We start from the raw sequence: 21,278 nt of genomic DNA, 5'->3' as shown, positions 1-21,278 counted from the left end.
CGGTGTGGAAGCTAAGTTAGCCGCGTCATGCTCCACGATCATGCTTGTAAGGGCAAATGGACGTGCATTTGCCTAGCTTTGAGGCCCGGATCGTAGCTTCATCATTGACGCACCGGGGGAGTTACGGCCTGCGGGGCAACGCGCCAAAGGCGTAATTTTCCGGTCCGTCACAGTTGGTATCAGAGCAAGTTCTGAGAAAACACTAGGGAGCGGAGTGGACTCTTCAAACGAGTATTTTTCCTTCAAAGGGAAATAAAGTTGGGGAGTAGGCCAAATTTTGCGCGGGAAGAGTTTGTAACTGCTATGCCAGTAACTATGTGAAAAAGCGGGGGTCTAACAACACCACCCAATATTTCGCTTAGCAATTTATATGGACTAACTCCGAAATACTTTGCTAGAGAATCAACTAGACAGTCAGACTCAATCTAGATAAAAGTATCTCAAGGAGTTAATATCTCTCTCTTGTTTTTGATATTACTCAAGCTAATAGAAATCAACGAGTCCTAATCAAACACAAGGAATACTTGGACGGTACCAAAGACTAATGTCCAAGGATCAATCAATATCAATCAACAACCAAAGGACGGATTTCCAATTGATGATCACGAACGCACAACTTGTATTATTTCAATTATATAACAAATATAATGCGGAAAAGAAATAACACAGACACCAGAAGTTTTGTTAATGAGGAAACCACAAATGCAGAAAAACCCCGGGACCTACTCCAGATTGAATACACACAGTATTAAGCCGCTACAGACACTAGCCTACTCCAAACTAACTTCGGACTGGACTATAGTTGAACCAAAATCAGTCTCCCACTAATTCAAGGTATAGTTGTACTCCTACGCCTCTGATCCCAGCAGTTTACTACGCACTTGATTCCCTTAGCTGATCTCACCCACAACCAAGAGTTGCTGCAACCCAAAATCGCAGACTTGATAATAAACAAATCTGTCTCACACAGAAAAGTCTATCAAAGGATAAATCTTTCTCCCACAGAAAAACCTTAGGTTTTTTTCCTGTCTTAAGATATGAAATCAAGGTGAACAGGAACCAATTGATAATCCGGTCTTATATTCCCGAAGAACAGCCTAGATTAATCAATCACCTCTCAATGATCTTTGTTGACTACACAAGCAGATGTTGAGGAATCACAAACAGTGAGACGAATATGTTTGTGACTTCTTTATCTTGCCTATCGGAGAACTCTCACGATCTCAAGCCAATCAATAGATTGTACTCATACGATAGAAGATGCAAGATCAGATCACACAACTACGATAAAAGTAGTATCGGTCTGGCTTCACAATCCCAATGAAGTCCTTAAGTCGTTAACCTGGTTTTATAGAAGAAAACCAAAGGTTAGATGAGAATCGACTCTAGCGAGCGCACTAGTATCACACAAACGTGTGGGGATTAGTTTTTCCCAATGCTAGATGTCTCCTATATATAGTCTTCAAATCAGGGTTTTTCCTTAGTTATAATATTTAGATTCAAGATAATATTTTTCAACCGTTAGATCGAAAACTTAGCTTGTCACACACACTTGAGATATACGTTTACTGGGTTTGTGAAAACCGTGCCCAAACGTGTACGTGTATGTTGGTTCAACATAGTAACCCAAAAGGTTAACCATTTGAGCATTTAAAATTAACCTTGTTCTTCTTACCATAACTAGTTTAATTGACTCAAATGAACTAGTTAGAGAGTTGTTCAATTGCTATGAGATCTTATGTAACTACACAAGACACAATTGAAACAAAGATGATTCGATTCGATTTGAATCGGCTCATGAACTTTATAGCCACGGTTTGCATACTGCATTCCATAATAATTTAAGTTTCATGTTCAGAGCATATCTTTAGATCATAACCCACTCAAGTACGCAAGCAAGTTCGCGGACTAGGTTCGAGGATTCAGTTCGCGGACTAAACACGCAAACGAGTTTTTGGAAATCCCGGCAGAAATTCTCGGCAAGAGAACTTCCGTCAGTTCGTGGACTGAGTTCGCAAACTGAGTTCGCGGACTTGGCAAAGCCAATTCCTACAGTTTCTGTCAATCAAAAAAGTTCGCAAACTTCGGATTACAGAATAGGACTTGTGCAAATATGTGTATCCACACAATGCTTATATCCAACATTGGTTATATAGACCTAAACTCTCATTCCAACCATTGAAACATTCTTAGAGGACGTTATATAGTTGTTACACTATTTCTCGTCAAAGCGATTTTCGAAGTGATTGAAACAATATGACTTTCATCATTAGGTGAAGATAAACCCGATCAAAGAGAAACGCTTTACCAACACATGATTTCGAGATATAGATAGGCGAGATATACTCGGCTCGAAATATCAAATGTGTATGATCCAGTCTATATAGCATACGACTTTTGTCTCATAAGAAGTAGGAGATAGAAGAGATAGACTTTTGAGTGATAGATAAGTTCAAGTCTCCACATACCTTTTTGTTTATGAAGTTCCACGGTTCCTTGAGTAGATCTTCGTCGTTGTATGATGAATCACCATGAAGTCCTTGAGCTCAACTACACTTTTCTATCCTAGTCTGAGACTAAGCTATGTAGACTAGAAATCAAGACTCATAGTTTTGATCACTAACATTGACAAACATGCTTGATATAGCAACGCATGCGAGGTCGACCGAGCTATGCTCTAATAATCTCCCCCTTTGTCAATTTTAGTGACAAAACTATTAATACATATGGAATACAAAAAAGATAAACTTTAGTGGCTCCTATTCCGTAGTCTAATGTTCAACGTTCCCTGAAATCTTCGTCCTTCCAAGTACTCCAATGATCCCAAAAGTTGTAAGTTTAACATCACCGTTTTTGAAGATCCGTAGCTATAACAATGAGAGAAATTGAGATTCTCGATCATTATTATACAGTGACATAGTATTATTATGTAACATCAAAGTCCAATCGCATCACGACTTTAACAATAATACTACGGTGATATGTATCACTCCCCCTTAGTCAATACTCCATCTCACATGGAAACCACTCCCCCTTACACAATGATCCGAAAACCATATGTATATGTAGTAGAACTACACATTAATTCTCTCCCTTTTTTTCAATAAAATTAGCAAAGGTACAAGAACGGGATCCTAATGAAATTTCTGAGAAGAGACGTTTCATAGACTAAAAGAAAAAAATACATACCAACTTAATTTAGATGCAATCATAAAGCCGAAGCTAAATGCATTCATCAAGGAGTTTTAAGATACAAGATAACCCCTATAAAATTCCACGACCGCACACCCCGCAAGATATTACCATTAAGCACAAGTTCAAAAGAACTCTCCTCCATTTGATGTCATTCCCGAAAGAACAACAAGAGCAACCTTAATTTCGAAAGAAAAGAAGAATTTTGAAGAACAAAAGAGATACTAAAAAAATGACAACAATCCTACAGAAACTGAACTTGGAAAGTACCTACTAGAGTTTCAGACTCAATTGCCCAAAAGATAAGGATAAACATAGGGGCAAGAGTCATCGAAACGATTTAATGAACCAAAACGACACCAATAGACTTCCGCAAGTGTTGAAAAGTTGCAGTGTCTAAGGGTTTGGTGAGAATATCAGCCAATTTTTGTTCGGAAGGCACAAATTCCATACCAATGATACCATTTTCATAAAGATCGAATAAAATGGTATCTTATGTCAATGTGCTTTGTTCTTGAGTGCTCAACAGGATTCTCAGTAATTCGAATCGCACTGGAGTTATCACAAAAGATCTTCATTATTCCTGTATCAACTCCATAATCAACAAGCATTTGTTTCATCCATAGGAGTTGAGTACAACATGATCCGGCAGCAATATATTATGCTTCACATGTAGACAGGGATTGAGAGTTTTGCTTCTTACTATGCCACGCTACAAGATTGAGACCCACAGAGTAGAAGCCCCATGATGTACTTTTTCTGTCTTCAACACATCCTGCCCAATTAGCATCAGAATAAGCAGAAAGGTCAGTATTAGTATCAAAAATGTACGAGAGACCATACCCAACAGTGTGATTTATATATCGTATGATTCTTTTTGCAGCTGCAAGATGAGATTCTTTTGGATCCGCCTGAAACCTGGCACAACAACCAACACTGAAGGAAATATCAGGTCTAGTAGTTGTAAGATTCAAAAGGGTACCTATAATGGATCGATATAGTTTTTGATCCATTTTGATCCTTTCTCATCCCTGTGTAATTTACCAGTAGTAGGCATGGGAGTCAGCTTAGGAGACGACTTATACAGACCAAATATTGACACAATATTACGTGCGTACTTCTCTTGGGATAAGTAAATCCCCTCCTTATGTTGTTGAATATGTAATCCTAAGAAGTATCTTAGTTCACCAACATTGCTCATTTCAAATTCTTTAGCAAGAGAAACTTGAAAGTCTTTTTGCGATTTTTTCAGAAGTTGATCCATAGATGATATCATCTACATAGATTTGAGCAATGACAACATCTTTCCCACTCCATTTGGTAAATAATTTTTTATCAGCTCCTCCTCTTGAAAATCCTTTTCTAATAAGAGAGGTAGTAAGTTTCTCAAAACAGGCTCTTGGTGCTTGCTTCAATCCATATAATGCCTTTTTGAGCTTCAACACATGATCTGGGAAATCAGGATTTTCGAATCCCTTAGGTTGAGAGACATAGACTTCCTCTTTTAGAATTCCATTCAGGAACGCTGATTTTATGTCCATCTGAAACAACTTAACCTTGAGAAAGCAGGCATGGGCCAATAAAAGTCGAATGGAATCAAGAGGTGCCACAGGTGCAAAGGTTTCGCCAAAATCGATTCCTTAAATCTGTGAATATCCTTGAGCGACAAGTCTAGCTGTATTTATGAAAATTGTGCCAAATTCATCAGACTTTTTCTTGAATATCCATTTGGTACCGACAATATTGACATTTGGAGGACAAGGTACACGTTCCCAGACATCTTGTCTTTCAAATTGATTTAACTCTTCATGCATCGCATTGACCCAAAAAGGATCTTTCAGAACTTCATTAATATTCCTTGGTTCCACCTGCGAAAGATAACAACCACAATTGCATATATTTTGAAGTTGACCCCTTGTTTTGGCTGTAGAATCCCTTCCCCCAATGAAACTGTTGGGATCATGATTCCTTTGAACCCATAGATGTCGTGGAGAGACACGTTATTGTTCATCAGGAATGGATTGATCAGTGCCCTTCTCGTTGTCTCTAGAAATGTCAGGATCAGTAACAGTTGGGATAACTTTAACTGATTCTGGAATTTATTTGGCTTTCTCAATTGTCTCTGTTGGAGGCAACTCAGCAGGAGGGCTATCTTGACGAAAATTACTAATGTCGTCAATGATAACATTAGCAGATTCCATCTTGACTTGTGTTCTGAGATTAAAAACTCGAAAACCACGACTATCAGACGTATAACCAAGAAAGATACCTTTGTCACTTTTGGTGTCGAATTTCCCTCTCTGTTCTCGATCTTTCAGAATATAGCACTTACTTCCAAACACCCTGAGATAGTGTAGGTTGGGTTTCCTTCCATACCATAACTCATAAGGAGTGTTAAGGGTTTTAGACCGCAAATACACACGGTTGATCAAGTAGCATGCTGTAAAGACAGCTTCTCCCCAAAATTTTAAAGATAAGTTTTTGTCGTGGATCATTACCCTGGATATTTCCTGTATGTTCCTATTCTTTCTTTCAACAACTCCATTATCTTGAGGAGTAATCGGTGGTGAGTATTGTTGAATGATCCCTAGTTCATCACAGAACTCAAATACCTTGGTGTCTTTGAATTTAGTGCCACGATTGCTTCTAATTTTCTTTAGTTTGAGACCTTGTTCGTTCTAAATCCTTTTAACAATAATCTTGAATTCACCAAGGGTTTCATTCTTATGGTATAAGAATGCAACCCAAGTAACTCTGGTGTAATCATCTACCATAACTAAAGCATACTTCTTACCGGCAACCGTGGGTTGTTGAATTGAATCAAGTGGAGCTCCATATGAATTAAATCAGGTGGAGCTTTAGTGAGAATATCTCGGGATGATTTGTGGTGAACTTTTGTTTGCTTACCCTTTTGACAGGCACCACATACACCTTCAATCTTTGCATTGATTTTGGGAATGCCTCAAACAAGTTCTTTGTTAATGATCTTAGTTAGAAGGCGATAATTGATGTGACCAAAACGCTCATGCCAAAGATGTGTAGATTCCACCTTAGTCAAATTGCAGTTGTTGCTAAACTGAGTATCAAGAAGATAACAGTTGTTTTTACCACGAGCTCCTTGGAAAATCACTTTCCCAGATTTGTCAACAATATCACATCCATTCGCATTGAAGATAACTCGATGTCCCTTGTCGTAAATTTAACTAATAGAAACAAGATTAGCAGTCATACCTTTAAGGTATACCACATCAAGGATTTCTGGAAAACTGGGTAGCTTGATCGTTCCCTTTTTGCTAATGTAGCAACAACTTCCATCTCCGAACGTTACAGGGCCTCCTTCATAGTCAACAGACGAAACAAACCACGTAAGGTCTCCTGTCATATGTCGACTACATCCACTATCAAGAAACCATTGAAAGGGAGATGTAGATCTTAAAGCAAAGGTACCCATACTACTAGTACTTCTCGATTTAGGGTTTCCTGGTAGTGTTGTATGAACTTTTAGAGAATCATACAGTTTTTTAGCTTTCTTACAAAGAATACTTGCAACGTTAAGACTCTTTTGAAAAGACATACTGTATATGATCGGATGGATCACAACATGAGCCTATGCTTTGAAGATTGTCTGACTGGTTCCTTGTCATATCAGTTTTCTCAACATCCAGTCGTTGATTACTATCTGACTTATGACATTTCTTGAGATAGGAACAACTGAGATTTTTCAAATTCTCAAAGGGAGTATTTCCAGATATCAAATCCTTAAGAACTGCAATTTCTGCAACAAGACCATGGTTGATCCGGATTTGTTCATCCAAGCCTTTTTGAAGAGACATCAGTTTGTCAGACCTTTTCTTGCGGTTGTTTTTTACACCTAGTGAAGCGTCAATTGAGACTTTATGTCCATATAGTCAGATCGCTACAAACACAGACTTTTGAGGTCTTTAACGTGTTTTCCTACTCTGATACCAATTGAAAAAGAGGGGGTCTAACAACACCACCCAATATTTCGCTTAGCAATCTGTATGGACTAACTCCGAAATACTTTGCTAGAGAATCAACTAGACAATCAGACTCAATCTAGATAAAAGTATCTCAAGGAGTTAATATCTCTCTATTGGTTTTGATATTACTCAATCTAATAGAAATCAGCGAGTCCTAATCAAACACAAGGAATACTTGGACGGTACCAAAGACCAATGTCCAAGGATCAATCAATATCAATCAACAACCAAAGGTCGAATTTCCAATTGATGATCACGAACGCACAACCTGTATTATTTCAATTATATAACAAATATAATGCGGAAAAGAAATAACACATACACCAGAAGTTTTGTTAACGAGGAAACTACAAATGCAGAAAAACCCCGGGACCTAGTCTAGATTGAATACACATTGTATTAAACCGCTACAGACACTAGCCTACTCCAAGCTAACTTCTGACTGGACTATAGTTGAACCCAAATCAGTCTACCACTAATTCAAGGTACAGTTGTACTCCTACGCCTCTAATCCCAGCAGGATACTGCACACTTGATTCTCTTAGCTGATCTCACCCACAACCAAGAGTTGCTGCAACCCAAAATCGCAGACTTGATAATAAACAAATCTGTCTCACACAGAAAAGTATATCAAAGGATAAATATGTCTCTCACAGAAAAACCCTAGGTTTTTGTTCCGTCTTAATATATGAAATCAAGGTGAACAGGAACCAATTGATAATCTGTTCTTATATTCTCGAAGAACAGCCTAGATTAATCAATCACCTCTCAACGATCTTTCTTGACTACACAAGCAGATGTTGAGGAATCACAAACAGTGAGACGAATATGTTTGTGACTTATTTATCTTGCCTATCGGATAACTCTCATGATCTCAAGCCAATCAATATATTGTACTCGTACGATATAAGATCCAAGATCAGATCACACAACTACGATAAAACACTAGTGAAAAATGGAAGTTAAACTACTGTCAGGACATGAAGTAATATCACTAAAAATGACTGTGTCCATCAGCTGCATTCTAGAAGTGGTTTTTTCCAAAACGACTGTGTCTGGCAAAAGTTGAATTCTTTAAAAAAACTGACAGAAATAGTAGTTGTTTTAATGATATTTCATAAAAAAAAATTGATATTCATTCAGCTGAATCCAAAGCTGATTCAACTAAATCAAAAACTAAAAACGGGAATTAATTAATAATGACTTCGAAACTGAATATAATAGCGACTTTAAACTCATTTTGTATGGAATAGTGAATTTATTGAATAGTGAATTCAATTTACAATTTCAACTATCTTAAATCTTCAACTGTGTCAAAGTTAAACTTGGATTTACTACTTCCTACTTTCCCTGAAGAATCAATAGATGATGATATAAAACTTTTAGATGAAGACCTATTTCCCAAATCAGACCCAGAATGACCACCACCACTAGCACCATCTCTCCCACCACCAGGCGGAGAACAGAAAGACCCATTATCAATTCCCCCCGCCGTCTCCTTCAACACCCCAGTCAGTAGGTTGCTGCGAAGCCTTAGGAATTTCATTTACTTTCCCACTGAACATGACTAAATTCTCCCAATCCCACTACAAGGGAGTCTTTGTGTTCCACTCCATCACTGTTCCGAGTCCAGAACCACCTGCAACCATCCTTTGATAAAAAAAAATGTATATATTTAGTGGGGAGTACAAATGGTTTCTCAATTAGGAGAAAAAATACGAATCTGATATCTGGACGATGTCTACCATGAGATAAACCCCAATATATTAAAATTAAGAACATTTAACTAGCTTCTCGTAAAAAAAAATCATAAATGTCGGCTAAATGTGTACATTCATAACAATGGCACTACCTGTCGAATGTCCAAAGAAAAAACAAGGAATTCGGTGTGTTCAGGAAGAAGTTATCACTTACTGTAATTGATCTTCTGAGTAATATGAATGCCACTCTGTGGTCTTACTCCAATGTCTAGTCCTGTTAAGAGTAAATTGAGTAGTGTAGATGGATGCAACAACTAACAGAGATGGTGGTAACCTAAGCATGTCATGATCAACCAAGGATAGCTCGATCAAGAAAAAGGAGAGAAGCTCAAGCTGGTTCAAAATGCAGAAAATATGTTAGTATCCAAGATATAAAAAGTTATAAAATACTATGGATCAACAGTTTAATCTGATGGAAGACTAACTATACAAACCTTCTTATCAGACTGAGCCGTTTTAAGGAATCTTTTCATAAATACATATGAAGTTGGAGCTGACATATTGAATTGCAATTTATTTACTATCGATTTCTCTTGCAAACATGTTTATGCAGTGTTGGAATCACAATGTCAAAACTGGGTAAAACTAAGGATGCTAAACATGTTTCTGCAGTGTTAGAATCATAATGTCGAAACTGGGAAAAACTAAACACACTTGATAAGATATATATGACTTAGAAGTGAAACATTTACCATATCAAGAACTTGCTTCCTTGTATAAGCCTTGTCAGAAATTAGAATAAGATCATCTACAACCGGTACTGAAACTTCCTCATACTTGCATGCTAAAAGCATGGCTGTAATTCCGACCAACTGAAGTTTCTTTCGTTCCACAGTTTGGTGGGCTAAGAATCTGTCTATAATGTTAACCATAAGGAATAATGTCTCATCCATGAGCTCAAATTTATCATGCACCTGTTAAGATTCAAACCAAGAAGGATGCTTAGCATATGTTTTGTTTACCCTTTCTAGGAGATAGAAAATCATGTCAAAATTTTGTATACCTCGATTAACCAATCAACTAGGATGACCCTCATCTTCTCATTGATGTTGGATTGCTGAACCATATAGTTGGGAGATACACAACTAGAATTCTGCAAAACAGGCAAGGTTCAGTCAAGTTACCTCAGGCTTTACAAGTCTACCCTATCTTACTTTTGCATTCTTACTTTTGAAGTTTTGGGGATTTCAGCAATAAAGAAAGTAAAGGTAAAGTACACTCTCAATTGGAACAGTTAGGCAAAGCATTTGAAGGTATTCAGATTGAAGAATGTCACTAAAGCAAGTAAGACTAGCACTTGATTCTCAAATGTGCACTTTGAGTAAATGGAGTATGTGCACTTTGAGTAAATGGAGTAGGAAAATCAGACAATGCTACACCAAAATTGAAACAAGTAAGAGTTGAAAACAGTGAGACTAACCTCAGTTTTCTTGTAGTGAGCATATATATCATTGATATAATCTAAAACTGCAAGTGTGTTCTTTGAGTCGCAACTATCAATATCCAGAATGAGTTCTTCAACAATATCCTCCATCTCAACTTCCTCTTCCTACAACATTACATTATAGAACTGTTAACACTGTTGCCACTACAAGAAAATAAGGAACAAACCCTTAACACAAAACACAAAGTCATCATACCATTAAGTCAATATCCTCGAAGATTTCGAATTCATCAAGAATTGCTTCAGTGTGCTTCACAAACATTGGATCGGAGAAGGAACTATCTGCTCTATATTCATCTACATCTATAAGGACCTTATTTGATACTTTTTCAATCATAATCGATGATGAATTCTGTACTGGCTTCTTAGTTTCCTGCAAACATTTGAATAAACCTAAGGAAAACCAATCTATTTCGTATATCACATCTAAACAAAGAGATTACTGGGCAACATTTTGGTTCTAAGAGAAACGAATTACCACTTGACAAGGTTGGTTTTGGTTAGAAATTTGAGTAGCAATCTTTCTTGTAATTGGTCTATGCACAACAACGGAAGGATTTTTGTCACAGATCCCATGATTTCTATACAAAAAAATAATTTTCTGCTAACATCTTCTTAATGAAGGCTTTCTGTTATTTAACAGACAACAAAAAACACAAATCAATTATTACTTTTTCAAGCAATTTTCTTTAAATGAATCACAAGGAGCAAGATAAAATTCTCGTTTATTTTCAGCGTTCATGTGAAACATACCAAGTCATTGACTGCAGCATCAAGGGAATACATGTATCCATGGACGCCATCACTTCCACCATGTCCTGATTTAAAAAAAAAAAAGTACATAATACATCAGAAATGACTAAATTATGACATGAAACCTCTTCAAAACTATAAATCTAAAGAAATTGAGTGCTCCCACGTGATTACCAGCATCTACTCCATCTATGTACACAACGGGGCCAAATGATATTTGGATAACAAAACAACAGGGTGAGGTGTTCTCCTCTAGTTCCAACAGGGATGATGTCAAATAGTTAATTGCTTTATCAGGCTAATGGACCACCTGCAGCACATCAAGAGAGGCATCTCCCTCAAATGATCAGTATGCAAATTACAGTATATGCACCACACTTCCACCACCCCTCTGGTGAATAGGATGCAAACTTCAAACATAACAGAGAAATATGTCAAGAAAGCTTCAGTCCTACTGCACGAAGCGTGCGCTTTTAAAACCCCTGCATACTGCAATTTAGAGCAGGATTTATATTTTGTCCATCATTCAGTCATGCAGAAAGCAACTGCTAACCCATCGGTACACCAGACAAACAACATAATAATAATAATAAAAGCTTTAAAAGCATCTACAGTTCCACAAAATGAGATTTTAGCATTGTGATGACAAACACAGATGCAATTAACGTCCATCCTAATAAGAAATTATAAAGAAACTACATATAAAGAATTCCTAATATTATACACCCAAAAATCAAGCTAGCAAACTGAAATAGGATTGTAAAGGCTTTTCCCATGAAATTATCAAAAGCAAGGCGTTTTCGCCAATTTAAATGACTCATTAATGCTAATGCACACTTTATCATATTGATGTCCCATATCAAGAATCCCATTACACAAATTTTCAAAACTATAACAAAAAATGCATCAAAAGCAAACTTTATACTTTTTTTTGATTTGATACGAGACTCACAGTGGTGAATATGTCAACCACGAAACAATTGGAAAGCAGTGAACTAAGGATTGCGATAATTGATGCACCACAGAAACCATTTTAATCAAAGATGTAACAACACAAATTCCCAGCACAAGGATCCTAATTTAGAAACATAAGAAAACCCATATTTTTCAAATGGTATAATATGCATAATATTTCATAAACTAGACGAAGTAATGATCTTACAAAGCAAAACCACAGATTAAATCCTATCTTTATCAAACATGAGCATGTTGTTAACCTTCTCATTTTGCTTTCATTAGCTCCACTTCTGTAGAAATCACACAAAACAAAAACAAATCAATAAAAAGTACAGTAAAAGACCTAAATCCAACATAAAAGAAGAACCAATTATAGATTTAATCATGAATTGATATTCTTCTTTTGTTTACCTCCATTAGTTTTAGTTGGATTTGAAGATGGTGATGGAGTTTTCTACTTCTTCAGTGCCTGAATACAAAGAGAATACACACCATCAATAAAACAAAACTAAGAAAAAGAAACCAATGGATTAAAAGTATGAAAAAATGCACAAACTGATAACGAATCAGAAAAGAGAACTGAGATGTAATCAAGCTTTTAGGTTTACTGAGATCGATTTCTTTTTCTTCTGAAATTTCAATTTGGAGATGGATAAGTTAATCGATTGAACTGAAACGATAAATAAAGATGATACTTACCTTTCAATTCAGTTTTCTTAGATGAATCTTGGTTTTCAGTTGGTGTTGATAAGCATCATCACCTCTTTTTCACCGATTCAGAATAAATCCTCAAGATCTAATGTTGTTATGATAGAGACGAAGAGGACGCAAAACCTAATACTAAAGTTTTGATACAGAAAAAAATGAAGCGAAACAGACAGAGATAAGTGATGGAAGAGGATAGATGCAGATGAGATAAAAGAGATAAGGTTTGATTTCTTTTTCTCTTTCCACAGAATAATCCAGCCCTCAAAGTAGTTCTTGAATCTCAGAATTTTTATAAAAATACCCCTCTAAAGAACAACTGTGTGAGAAACAGGTTTAAGTTTTCCATTTTTTTTCCTAGAAAAACTACTGGGAGTCACGGCACCGCACATAACTACAGCCCAACAACAGTAGTTTCTGTAAAACCGAGGAAGTGGTTAAAAATCCATTTTTCGCTAGTGAAAGTAGTGTCGGTCTGGCTTCACAATCCCAATGAAGTCTTTAAGTCATTAACCTGGTTTTAGAGAAGAAAACCAAAGGTTAGAGGAGAATCGACTCTAGCGAGCGCACTAGTATCACACAGACGTGTGGGGATTACTTTTGCCCAATGCTAGATGTCTCCTACATATAGTCTTCAAATCAGGGTCTTTCCTTAGTTATAAAGCAATCCATATTCACCGTTAGATGAAAACATGATTTAGATTCAAGCTAATATTTCTCAACCGTTAGATCGAAAACTTAGCTTGTCACACACACTTGAGATATACGTTTACTGAGTTTGTGAAAACCATTCCCAAATGTGTACGTGTATGTTGGTTCAACATAGTAACCCAAAAGGGTTAACCATATGAGCATTTCATATTAACCTTGGTCTTCGTCACCATAACTAGTTCAATTAACTCAAATGAACTAGTTAGAGAGTTGTTCAATTGCTATGAGATCTTATGTAACTACACAAGACACAATTGAAACAAAGATGATTCAATTCGATTTGAATCGGCTCATCAACTTTATAGCCACGGTTTTCATACTGCATTCCTTAGTAATTTAAGTTTCATGTTCAGAGAACATCTTTAGATCATAACCCACTCAAGTACGCAAGCAAGTTCGCGGACTTAAGGAAACCGACAGAGTTTTCCAAACTCAGCAGAAAATCTCGGCAAGGAGACTTCCGCCAGTGCGCGTACTAGGTTCGCGGACTGAGTTCGCGGATTAAACACGCAAACGAGTTTTTGGAAATCCCAGCAGAAAATCTCGGCAAGAGAAATTCCGTCAGTTCGTGGACTGAGTTCGCAAACTGAGTTCGCGGACTTGGCAAACCAATTCCTCCGGTTTCTCTCAATCAACAAAGTTCGTAAACTTCGGATTAAGGAATAGGACTTATGCACATATGTGTTTCCACACAATGCTTATATCCAACGTTGGTTATATAGACCTAAACTCTCATTCTAACCATTGAAACATTCTTAGAGGACGTTATATAGTTGATACACTATTTCTCGTCAAAGCGATTTTCAAAGTGATTGAAACAATATGAATTTCGTCATTAGGTGAAGATAAACCCGATCAAAGCGAAACAATTTACCAACACATGATTTCGAGATATAGATAGGCGAGATATACTCGGCTCGAAATATCAAATGTGTATGATCCAATCTATATAGCATACGACTTTTGTCTCATAAGAAGTAGGAGATAGAAGGGATAAACTTTTGAGTGATAGATAAGTTCAAGTCTCCACATACCTTTTTGTTGATGAAGTTCCATGGTTCCTTGAGTAGATCTTCGTCGTTGTATGATGAATCGCCATGAAGTCCTTGAGCTCAACTACACTTTTCTATCCTAGTCCAAGACTTAGCTATGTAGACTAGAAATCAAGACTCATAGTTTTGATCATTAATATTGGCAAACATGCTTGATATAGCAACGCATGCGAGGTCGATCTTGCTATGCTCTAACACTATGCGAATCGAGTTGAGCTTGTTCATGCGCTGTGAGTTTTCCTGGCCTAAGTGGCACCCCACTTACGATTGGATATCCAGAAGACCGTCTGGGACGGTGGGTAGACAATGGGAATGATCATCCCCACACATTGGCAACTGGCCAATGGTGTGCATTGTCAGGCCCGGCTAGCATCCCACTTACGAGTGTCAACCTGGATGACCGTCAGGGACGGTTGGCAAATGGATACTGATACACACAATACTGTGCTAAAATCTTGTCATTTCAATGACATCAACCTTGTGAACTTTAGGGACTCCTGAGTGTGTAGTATGGGATGCATACTTAGGATACCTTGTTGAGATATCCTCTTGGCACTGTCCAATTGAGATTCTTGGTATTGTTGTGGGCACTTTTGGATTCCTGGGCAGGTGGTATGAGACAATTTGCTCAGAAGGTCTAAATTGTTGTTCATGACAACTTGAAGAAACTCGTGATTTCTGAGCATTTGGTATGGGACTTTTTCTCAGGAAATCCAAACCGAAGAGATTGTCCACAATAGTTTGGTTTTGAATTTCGGGGAAGAAATTCTTTGAAAGGGTGAAGAGTGTAATACCCCGTGTTTTTAGTATGGCGCATGCTAAAAGATGCACCATGGCTTGAGATGAAGCTTCATTCAAAGCTTTCGTTGCTTGGCAAGAGGTAGATTGGATTAAGGCAAATACCGCGCCAAAATGGCGCATTATGAGTGACATTTGGCCAAGAGACAAATCTCGCATCATCATGATGCGTTAGACCAGTTGGGTAGGTGGCCTTGAGCTTGCAGCGTAATCATTGTGCATTACGAAAGTTATTGGTCTAGAGCCAATATCGCACAATCATTGTGCATTACGGCAGAACTAGTGGTGCGTGATCATTGTGCATCAGGACAGAGAGGGATGGCAAACGAATGTTGGGCAATCATTGTGCGCAATGATTGCGATGAATAGTGAAGCAAGAATGTCATTTTTCTCCCCTTTCCATACTTGTAGAAATTCCATTAAGACATATATAGGGAGGGGTAGTCGGTTGAAGGTGCATATGCGGACTATGTGCCAAGTAAGCTTCATAGCTTAGACGGAAGAGTATAAATGATGCATAAGGATCATTTATAGTTGCGTAGCCTTGCGTCGCGGACCGATGATGCATAATCATTGTGCATCTTCACGGAACGGCCTATACGGACTAGGCCATTACCATTTTTGCTAGGTTACGGCCTTGCAAATGATTTGATTAAGCTTCTGTCCCTTCGAGGATGAACTACGGTCCGTGCTTGATCCCTTTAGAGTAGGAAAGGGTACGTAGGCAGCCGCAATGAGTTGCAGCATTGCCGGTCCAGCACGTTGGCCCCTCATATCATCTAAGCTCGGTAGTTCGATGTAAGAGATGATTGCCTCCATGCTTCATGAGGCTTGGTTGCATGCCAGCAAGTGGATGCTCATACTTCCTATCAAGCTACATAGAGTTGGTAATCGAGATAAGGTAGGGAATGGAAAGGGCTTAGTGCGGCCTATGCCAAAGTCCAAGGCTTACGCCTGGATAAGACTTGGCGTTATGACGTTTAGTCAGCTAGATAGGAAATTCAGTGATGAATTCCCTACATTGAGGCAGAGCTAGAGATGCATGCAATATGCATTAGCGTTGGCCTTATGTCCCTAGACCCTTTAGCAGACAAGGGTAAGTTTGGAACGGTGGGGAAGCTAAGTTAGCCGCGTCATGCTCCACGAGCATGCCTGTAAGGGAAAATGGACGTGCATTTTCCTAGATTTGAGGCCCGGATCGTAGCTTCATCATTGGCGCATCGGGGGAGTTACGGCCTGCGGGGAAACGCGCCAAAGGCGTAATTTTAAGGTCCATCACATAAGGCTACTTCTAGCGGCATCACTACACCACCTACTGATCCCAGCAGCACCGAAAGCACTCTTTCAGGTGTTACACCACCAATCACCAAATCCAGAGCCGCTGCCGCCTCTAATCTTTCTGCGCAACATGCTAATCCCGGCAGCACCGAAAGCGCTCCTTTGAGCGTTACACCGCCAGTCACCCGGCCCAGAGCTGCTGCATGCTACCACCCCTAATGCTTCGTCAAGCATGGCGCCTCCAACCGCCACTAGGACTCCAGTTACCCCACCAACGGGACGAGAAACCAGAAGATCCAGAGGGAGCCGACCCTATATCACCATCGCTGATTTGATGGAACGACATGAGGTTCTTGCTAGAGCCCAGACGGACATGGTCTCAAGAAGTACTCGTCTTTCTCAAAGCCTTGACAGAACGGCTACGCAGGAGTCACGCCATCCATAGCCGAAGGGAAACTCCTCCAACACCCCTGGCGCCGGCACCTCAGCAGAGCGCATCTCCGCGGACGAAGAGATTCGTGCCAGAACCCCATTGGAGAGAAATCGACCGTCCAATTTTGTCACACGAGAGGATTTGGAACAAATTCTTCAGAATCGAGTCAAAAGTGATGAAATAGGCATGCATCGGCATCAACCCCCTTACCCACCTGAAATACAAAGAATTCCTCTTCCAAGAGGATACTCCTCTCCTCAATTCACCATGTATGACGGAACCGGAAATCTCGATTCCTTGAGTCCCTAGGCGAACACGAATACAATCACGTTCTTCGTCTGAGGGAGTTTTCGAAATCACTTACCGGAAGAGCATACACGTGATACAACGAAATCGCGCCAAACAACATCCACAACTTGGGTGGCATGGTTACCGCGTTTTACAAGAAGTACTTCTTCGTGTCTGAGCAAGTTACCTTCTCGGACCTAGAAAGGATGTATCAGCGAGCCAACGAACATCCAAATGATTTTGTCAAGAGATTCAGGTTTCAAGCACTAGACTGTCATGACTCAAACGTAACCGAGCAGCAGTTGGTGAATTCCTGCATCAACGGTATGGTTCCCATTTACCGCGCCTTGCTTGAGAACCTACGTTTCAAGACATTCTATGAACTCCATGAATCTGCCAAGCGATCAGCCACGACAACACCAGCATTGTTAGAAAGAGATAGACCGACCAGAGCTGAAGACGTGCGTGAAACTCGTGGGAGTAGACTTATCATCGACAAGCAGTACAACGCCGGTCCCTCCTCTGTGAGCGTAGTTGATGAGGGAGGAAAAAGGAAGGCCCCAGCTTCGGACCAACAACCTAAACGCACGGCGCCAACACGACAAGCGGCTCCGCTACGGAGGCCGCCGCTAAAACTCCCATGCCTCATCACGAAGCTGAAGAAAATGTTTTGGATTTTCCCATTGAGGAGGTGATCGAACTCTTAGAGGAATGGATTCAATATGATGTTATCAGATTACCATCTCCCATGCGCCCACCAACCGAGTCCGAGATGGCAAACCCCAAATACTGCCACTATCACAGATTTGTTCTTCACCCAACCAATGATTGCAATAGACTAAAGCATATCTTCAAGGAAAAGGTAGAAGCAGGAAAACTTCAGCTAGAGAACGAGGGAGTGCATAGAGATCCACTTCCGGTGAGGAATTGCGAGGTCTTTAGGGACTCCGTGCACGAGACTGTACAATCCATGATGCAGCATATATGCGAAATTCTCTAGTTTTCCAAGGCGCAACGTCAAGATATCTTCACGGCTCTTAATCGTGTCGTGTCGGGAAAACGGCTCTTTCCTATTACGGAAGTCGCATCAATAGCCCAAGCTCTCTCAGAAAGCGGTACTGAAAAACACAACTGGGGACTGCTGACCACATCCTATTTAAGAGGCATTGAATTCGGCAACACACTAGTCGACGCGGCCTCTGACTTCATCATCGTTACCTTCAAGGATCTGGAAGCTGCGGGAATTTCGAAGCAAGAGGCTACCCGTTCCCCGTCCGTAATCGAGAACCCAGAAGGGGAAGACTTGAACGCGTACGGCTACGTTAACCTCGAAATCAAGATGGGAGACGCTATAACGCATAGAAAGTTCCACGTTGTCAAAGAACTAAAGTACGACATGATCTTGGGGCTCTCATGGGTACTCGACAATAAAACGAAACTGGGAACATCCCCTCTGCCGATGTCGACACCCGAAAGAATCTCCAACAAGCCGTCCGACCTGCTGTCGTTTCAATGACTTACCAACGGAACTCGATCACCCGGAGAAAGCATGTTGGCGCTAACTCATAGGTTCCAAACGCAAGTAAGTCTGGTCGAACGATATTCTCTACAAACAGTCATTTCTTCCCTTATCCCGTCATGAGGACTCAGTACGATTACCAGCACAGACGCTCTCAAGAGATGTGAGTGGGGCGCTGGGCCATTCAAGTGCTTTGCCAAGAATTTGGAAGCTGCAGTCGAAACTGACGAAACCAAGATTCAAGCGGTTACACAACACCTGAACTCGTTTCAAATCGGAGATATGGTGGTCAAAGCGACCTCGTTTCAAGTCGGAAAGATTACGGTGAAGATAGCTGTTCGAACCGATTTACCCAAAGAAAAAGAAGACGAGCCGTATCTGGTGGCAGACGTCCTTCTGGGTGGTTATTGAAATCTCATCAACACAGACAAGCTGGAGGGCGTGATAGTTCACTCGCGATGGCTCAAGTCTTTCAATACCTAAAACTCTGTACTACTTTCTCTTCCAGCACTCTTCCTTTAATATTTTCTTCAGCAATTCCTCTTTCCGCTCAATATTTGTATCCCCCGAGATGAATACACCGCTTGCATTCTTCATTAGGGTTTCGTTTTTTTATTTAAGTATACCTTTCCTTCCAAATGAGTCTTCCAAATCTCAAAAAAAAAAACATACCAAATAAATCCCAAATCATCGAGAAACCATTAACCATCAGGTCACAATCAGAAAAGCCGAAACCGTGCCAGAAATACCTTATTCAATTATTCAAAGCTCTGAAGGGAATAATGTAAGGACAAGAAAAGTCGAACAACCTATTCTAATGGAAGATTTGGGTCTTTTAAATAAGAAGTTTTATTCAAAGATGAGAAACCGCAAGCGGGATACTAAATGGCGAAACTCTAACTTCGCCACGAATACAAAGAAGGTAAAGATGAGCCTGAAAATCATCAGGACGACTACGCAAAAAAATAGAAACAATAAAAAGGAGAATCTAGTCATCGAAAGATGATGCGCGAGTTGCCAATTCCTCGGTCGGAGCTCTTTCAAGCACTTTCCCCAACAATCTCGAGGGAATCAAAGGTTCCATACGAAAGCCGCATCAGCAATAGCAACCTCAACATCCCACTCGGAAACTGTCTCAGCAGCAACAACATCCGTCTCCTTCCCGACATCCGCTTCAACAACCGACCCAGCATATGCCACCATAAATCCCCCAATGTCACCGACAACGGTTTCAGCACCTATGCCGAAAGCTGTTTCAGTTTCATCAAACACAGCGTCATCTTCCTCGAAGGTCTTCTCAGCACTTTCGAGGAGGATTTCCCGATTTAGCCGCATCAGAATCGAGAATTATGATGCTGTCTTGGAAATGGAAGTTACGTTGGCTTTCCCCTAAAAGTTTCACAAACTCAGTCTTTCGTCGTTTCAACCGAGAAACAAACCGTTCCGCCCTAGCACTGGGTCGTGAAGAAGTTTTGTTGCACTGAAGCCTCTCAATGCACTGGGATGTTTCGTCACCTTCCCATTCCTCCTCCATGTTCACTGAAGCCAAGAAGGTTTGAACACACACCCGCACTTCGTCTAGATAGATAGAAGGTATGTCTTAAATAATTCCGCCAGCTTCACGGAACAGAGATTCAATTCTATCTAATGCCTCCTTATGAGAATAAAACTGGTTTTTGCCGATTCCAAAGTTTCTCTCCGAAGAGTTAGAGGTACGGCTGCCACTGGAATATCCCATTATGCACTACAAAACCAGAGAGTGGGGGTAAGTTTTCACCCTGTCTACACCAGCAACCTACATAAGAAAGAAGACAAAATGGGAACCAGGAGAAAAAACGAGATGATACCTGTAAAGAGGATTGGCACGATTTCAGGACGACCTGTGCGAATGAAGGATTCAAGATCATCTCTTATATCCAGCAGAACGATGAAGTCCCGAAAAGGAAAGCTTTCTACTAGCCGTGAATTAAGGCGTGACATCAGGTCTTAATTAAACCCTATTCTACCAGCAAATATAGGGAAAAGTCTCATACATGGTCGTGCAAGATAATTAGGTATTGATGAGAAAACGTGGAAGTACGTGTTTGAGACACACTTGCCCGCGTTATTGCTTCTCTGCCGCCAGCACCGAGATTTGGAAGCAAAACCGGCAACGTAACATGAGGAAAAGGAGTAACGCCCCTTTATGGGCATAACACCTTCGGAAATTGAATAAGGAAAATATTTCCTGATTCGAGCTACACAAGAAAAGAGGCGACCAAGCCCGCAACAGCAAGCTGCACATCCCCAATAGTCCGTGCCGTGCCTTGCCTCACGGTGCCCTAACAGTCCGTGCCATACCGCGCTAGCACCGTGCCAAGGGTCCGCGCCATGCCGAGTTAGCACCG

At 40.0% G+C, this 21,278-nt stretch overlaps 1 protein-coding gene across 1 annotated transcript; it reads right to left on the bottom strand.

Moving 5' to 3' along the window:
• Positions 1 to 8,573: 8,573 nt before the first annotated feature.
• LOC113291792 (G2/mitotic-specific cyclin-2-like) lies at positions 8,574 to 20,226 on the bottom strand. Its single transcript, XM_026541285.1, has 11 exons — positions 19,978 to 20,226; positions 11,325 to 11,448; positions 11,151 to 11,215; positions 10,876 to 10,998; positions 10,594 to 10,770; positions 10,374 to 10,502; positions 9,957 to 10,046; positions 9,627 to 9,867; positions 9,388 to 9,473; positions 9,108 to 9,286; positions 8,574 to 8,843 (listed from the first exon to the last, which is right to left on the bottom strand). The coding sequence occupies exons 1-11, from the start codon at positions 20,224 to 20,226 to the stop codon at positions 8,780 to 8,782; spliced, it is 1,527 nt and encodes a 508-aa protein (XP_026397070.1). The 3' UTR covers positions 8,574 to 8,779.
• Between the last annotated feature and the right edge of the window lie 1,052 nt (positions 20,227 to 21,278).

The sequence above is a fragment of the Papaver somniferum genome, chromosome 6, assembly GCF_003573695.1.
Source record: "Papaver somniferum cultivar HN1 chromosome 6, ASM357369v1, whole genome shotgun sequence".
NCBI classification, from domain to species: domain Eukaryota; kingdom Viridiplantae; phylum Streptophyta; class Magnoliopsida; order Ranunculales; family Papaveraceae; genus Papaver; species Papaver somniferum.
Note: the sequence above shows the minus strand (reverse complement) of the source record. Positions and strands in the feature narration are given on the sequence as shown.

Excerpts from the sequence above, each read along its gene's own strand:
- LOC113291792 (XM_026541285.1), bottom strand. The coding sequence starts at position 20,226 with ATGCGGCTAAATCGGGAAATCCTCCTCGAAAGTGCTGAGAAGACCTTC. Across the intron at positions 11,449-19,977 it reads CTATTGCTGATGCGGCTTTC|CCTGATAAAGCAATTAACTA; the intron begins GTATGGAACCTT and ends GTGGTCCATTAG. Across the intron at positions 9,868-9,956 it reads TAGTTGATTGGTTAATCGAG|GTGCATGATAAATTTGAGCT; the intron begins GTATACAAAATT and ends GAATCTTAACAG.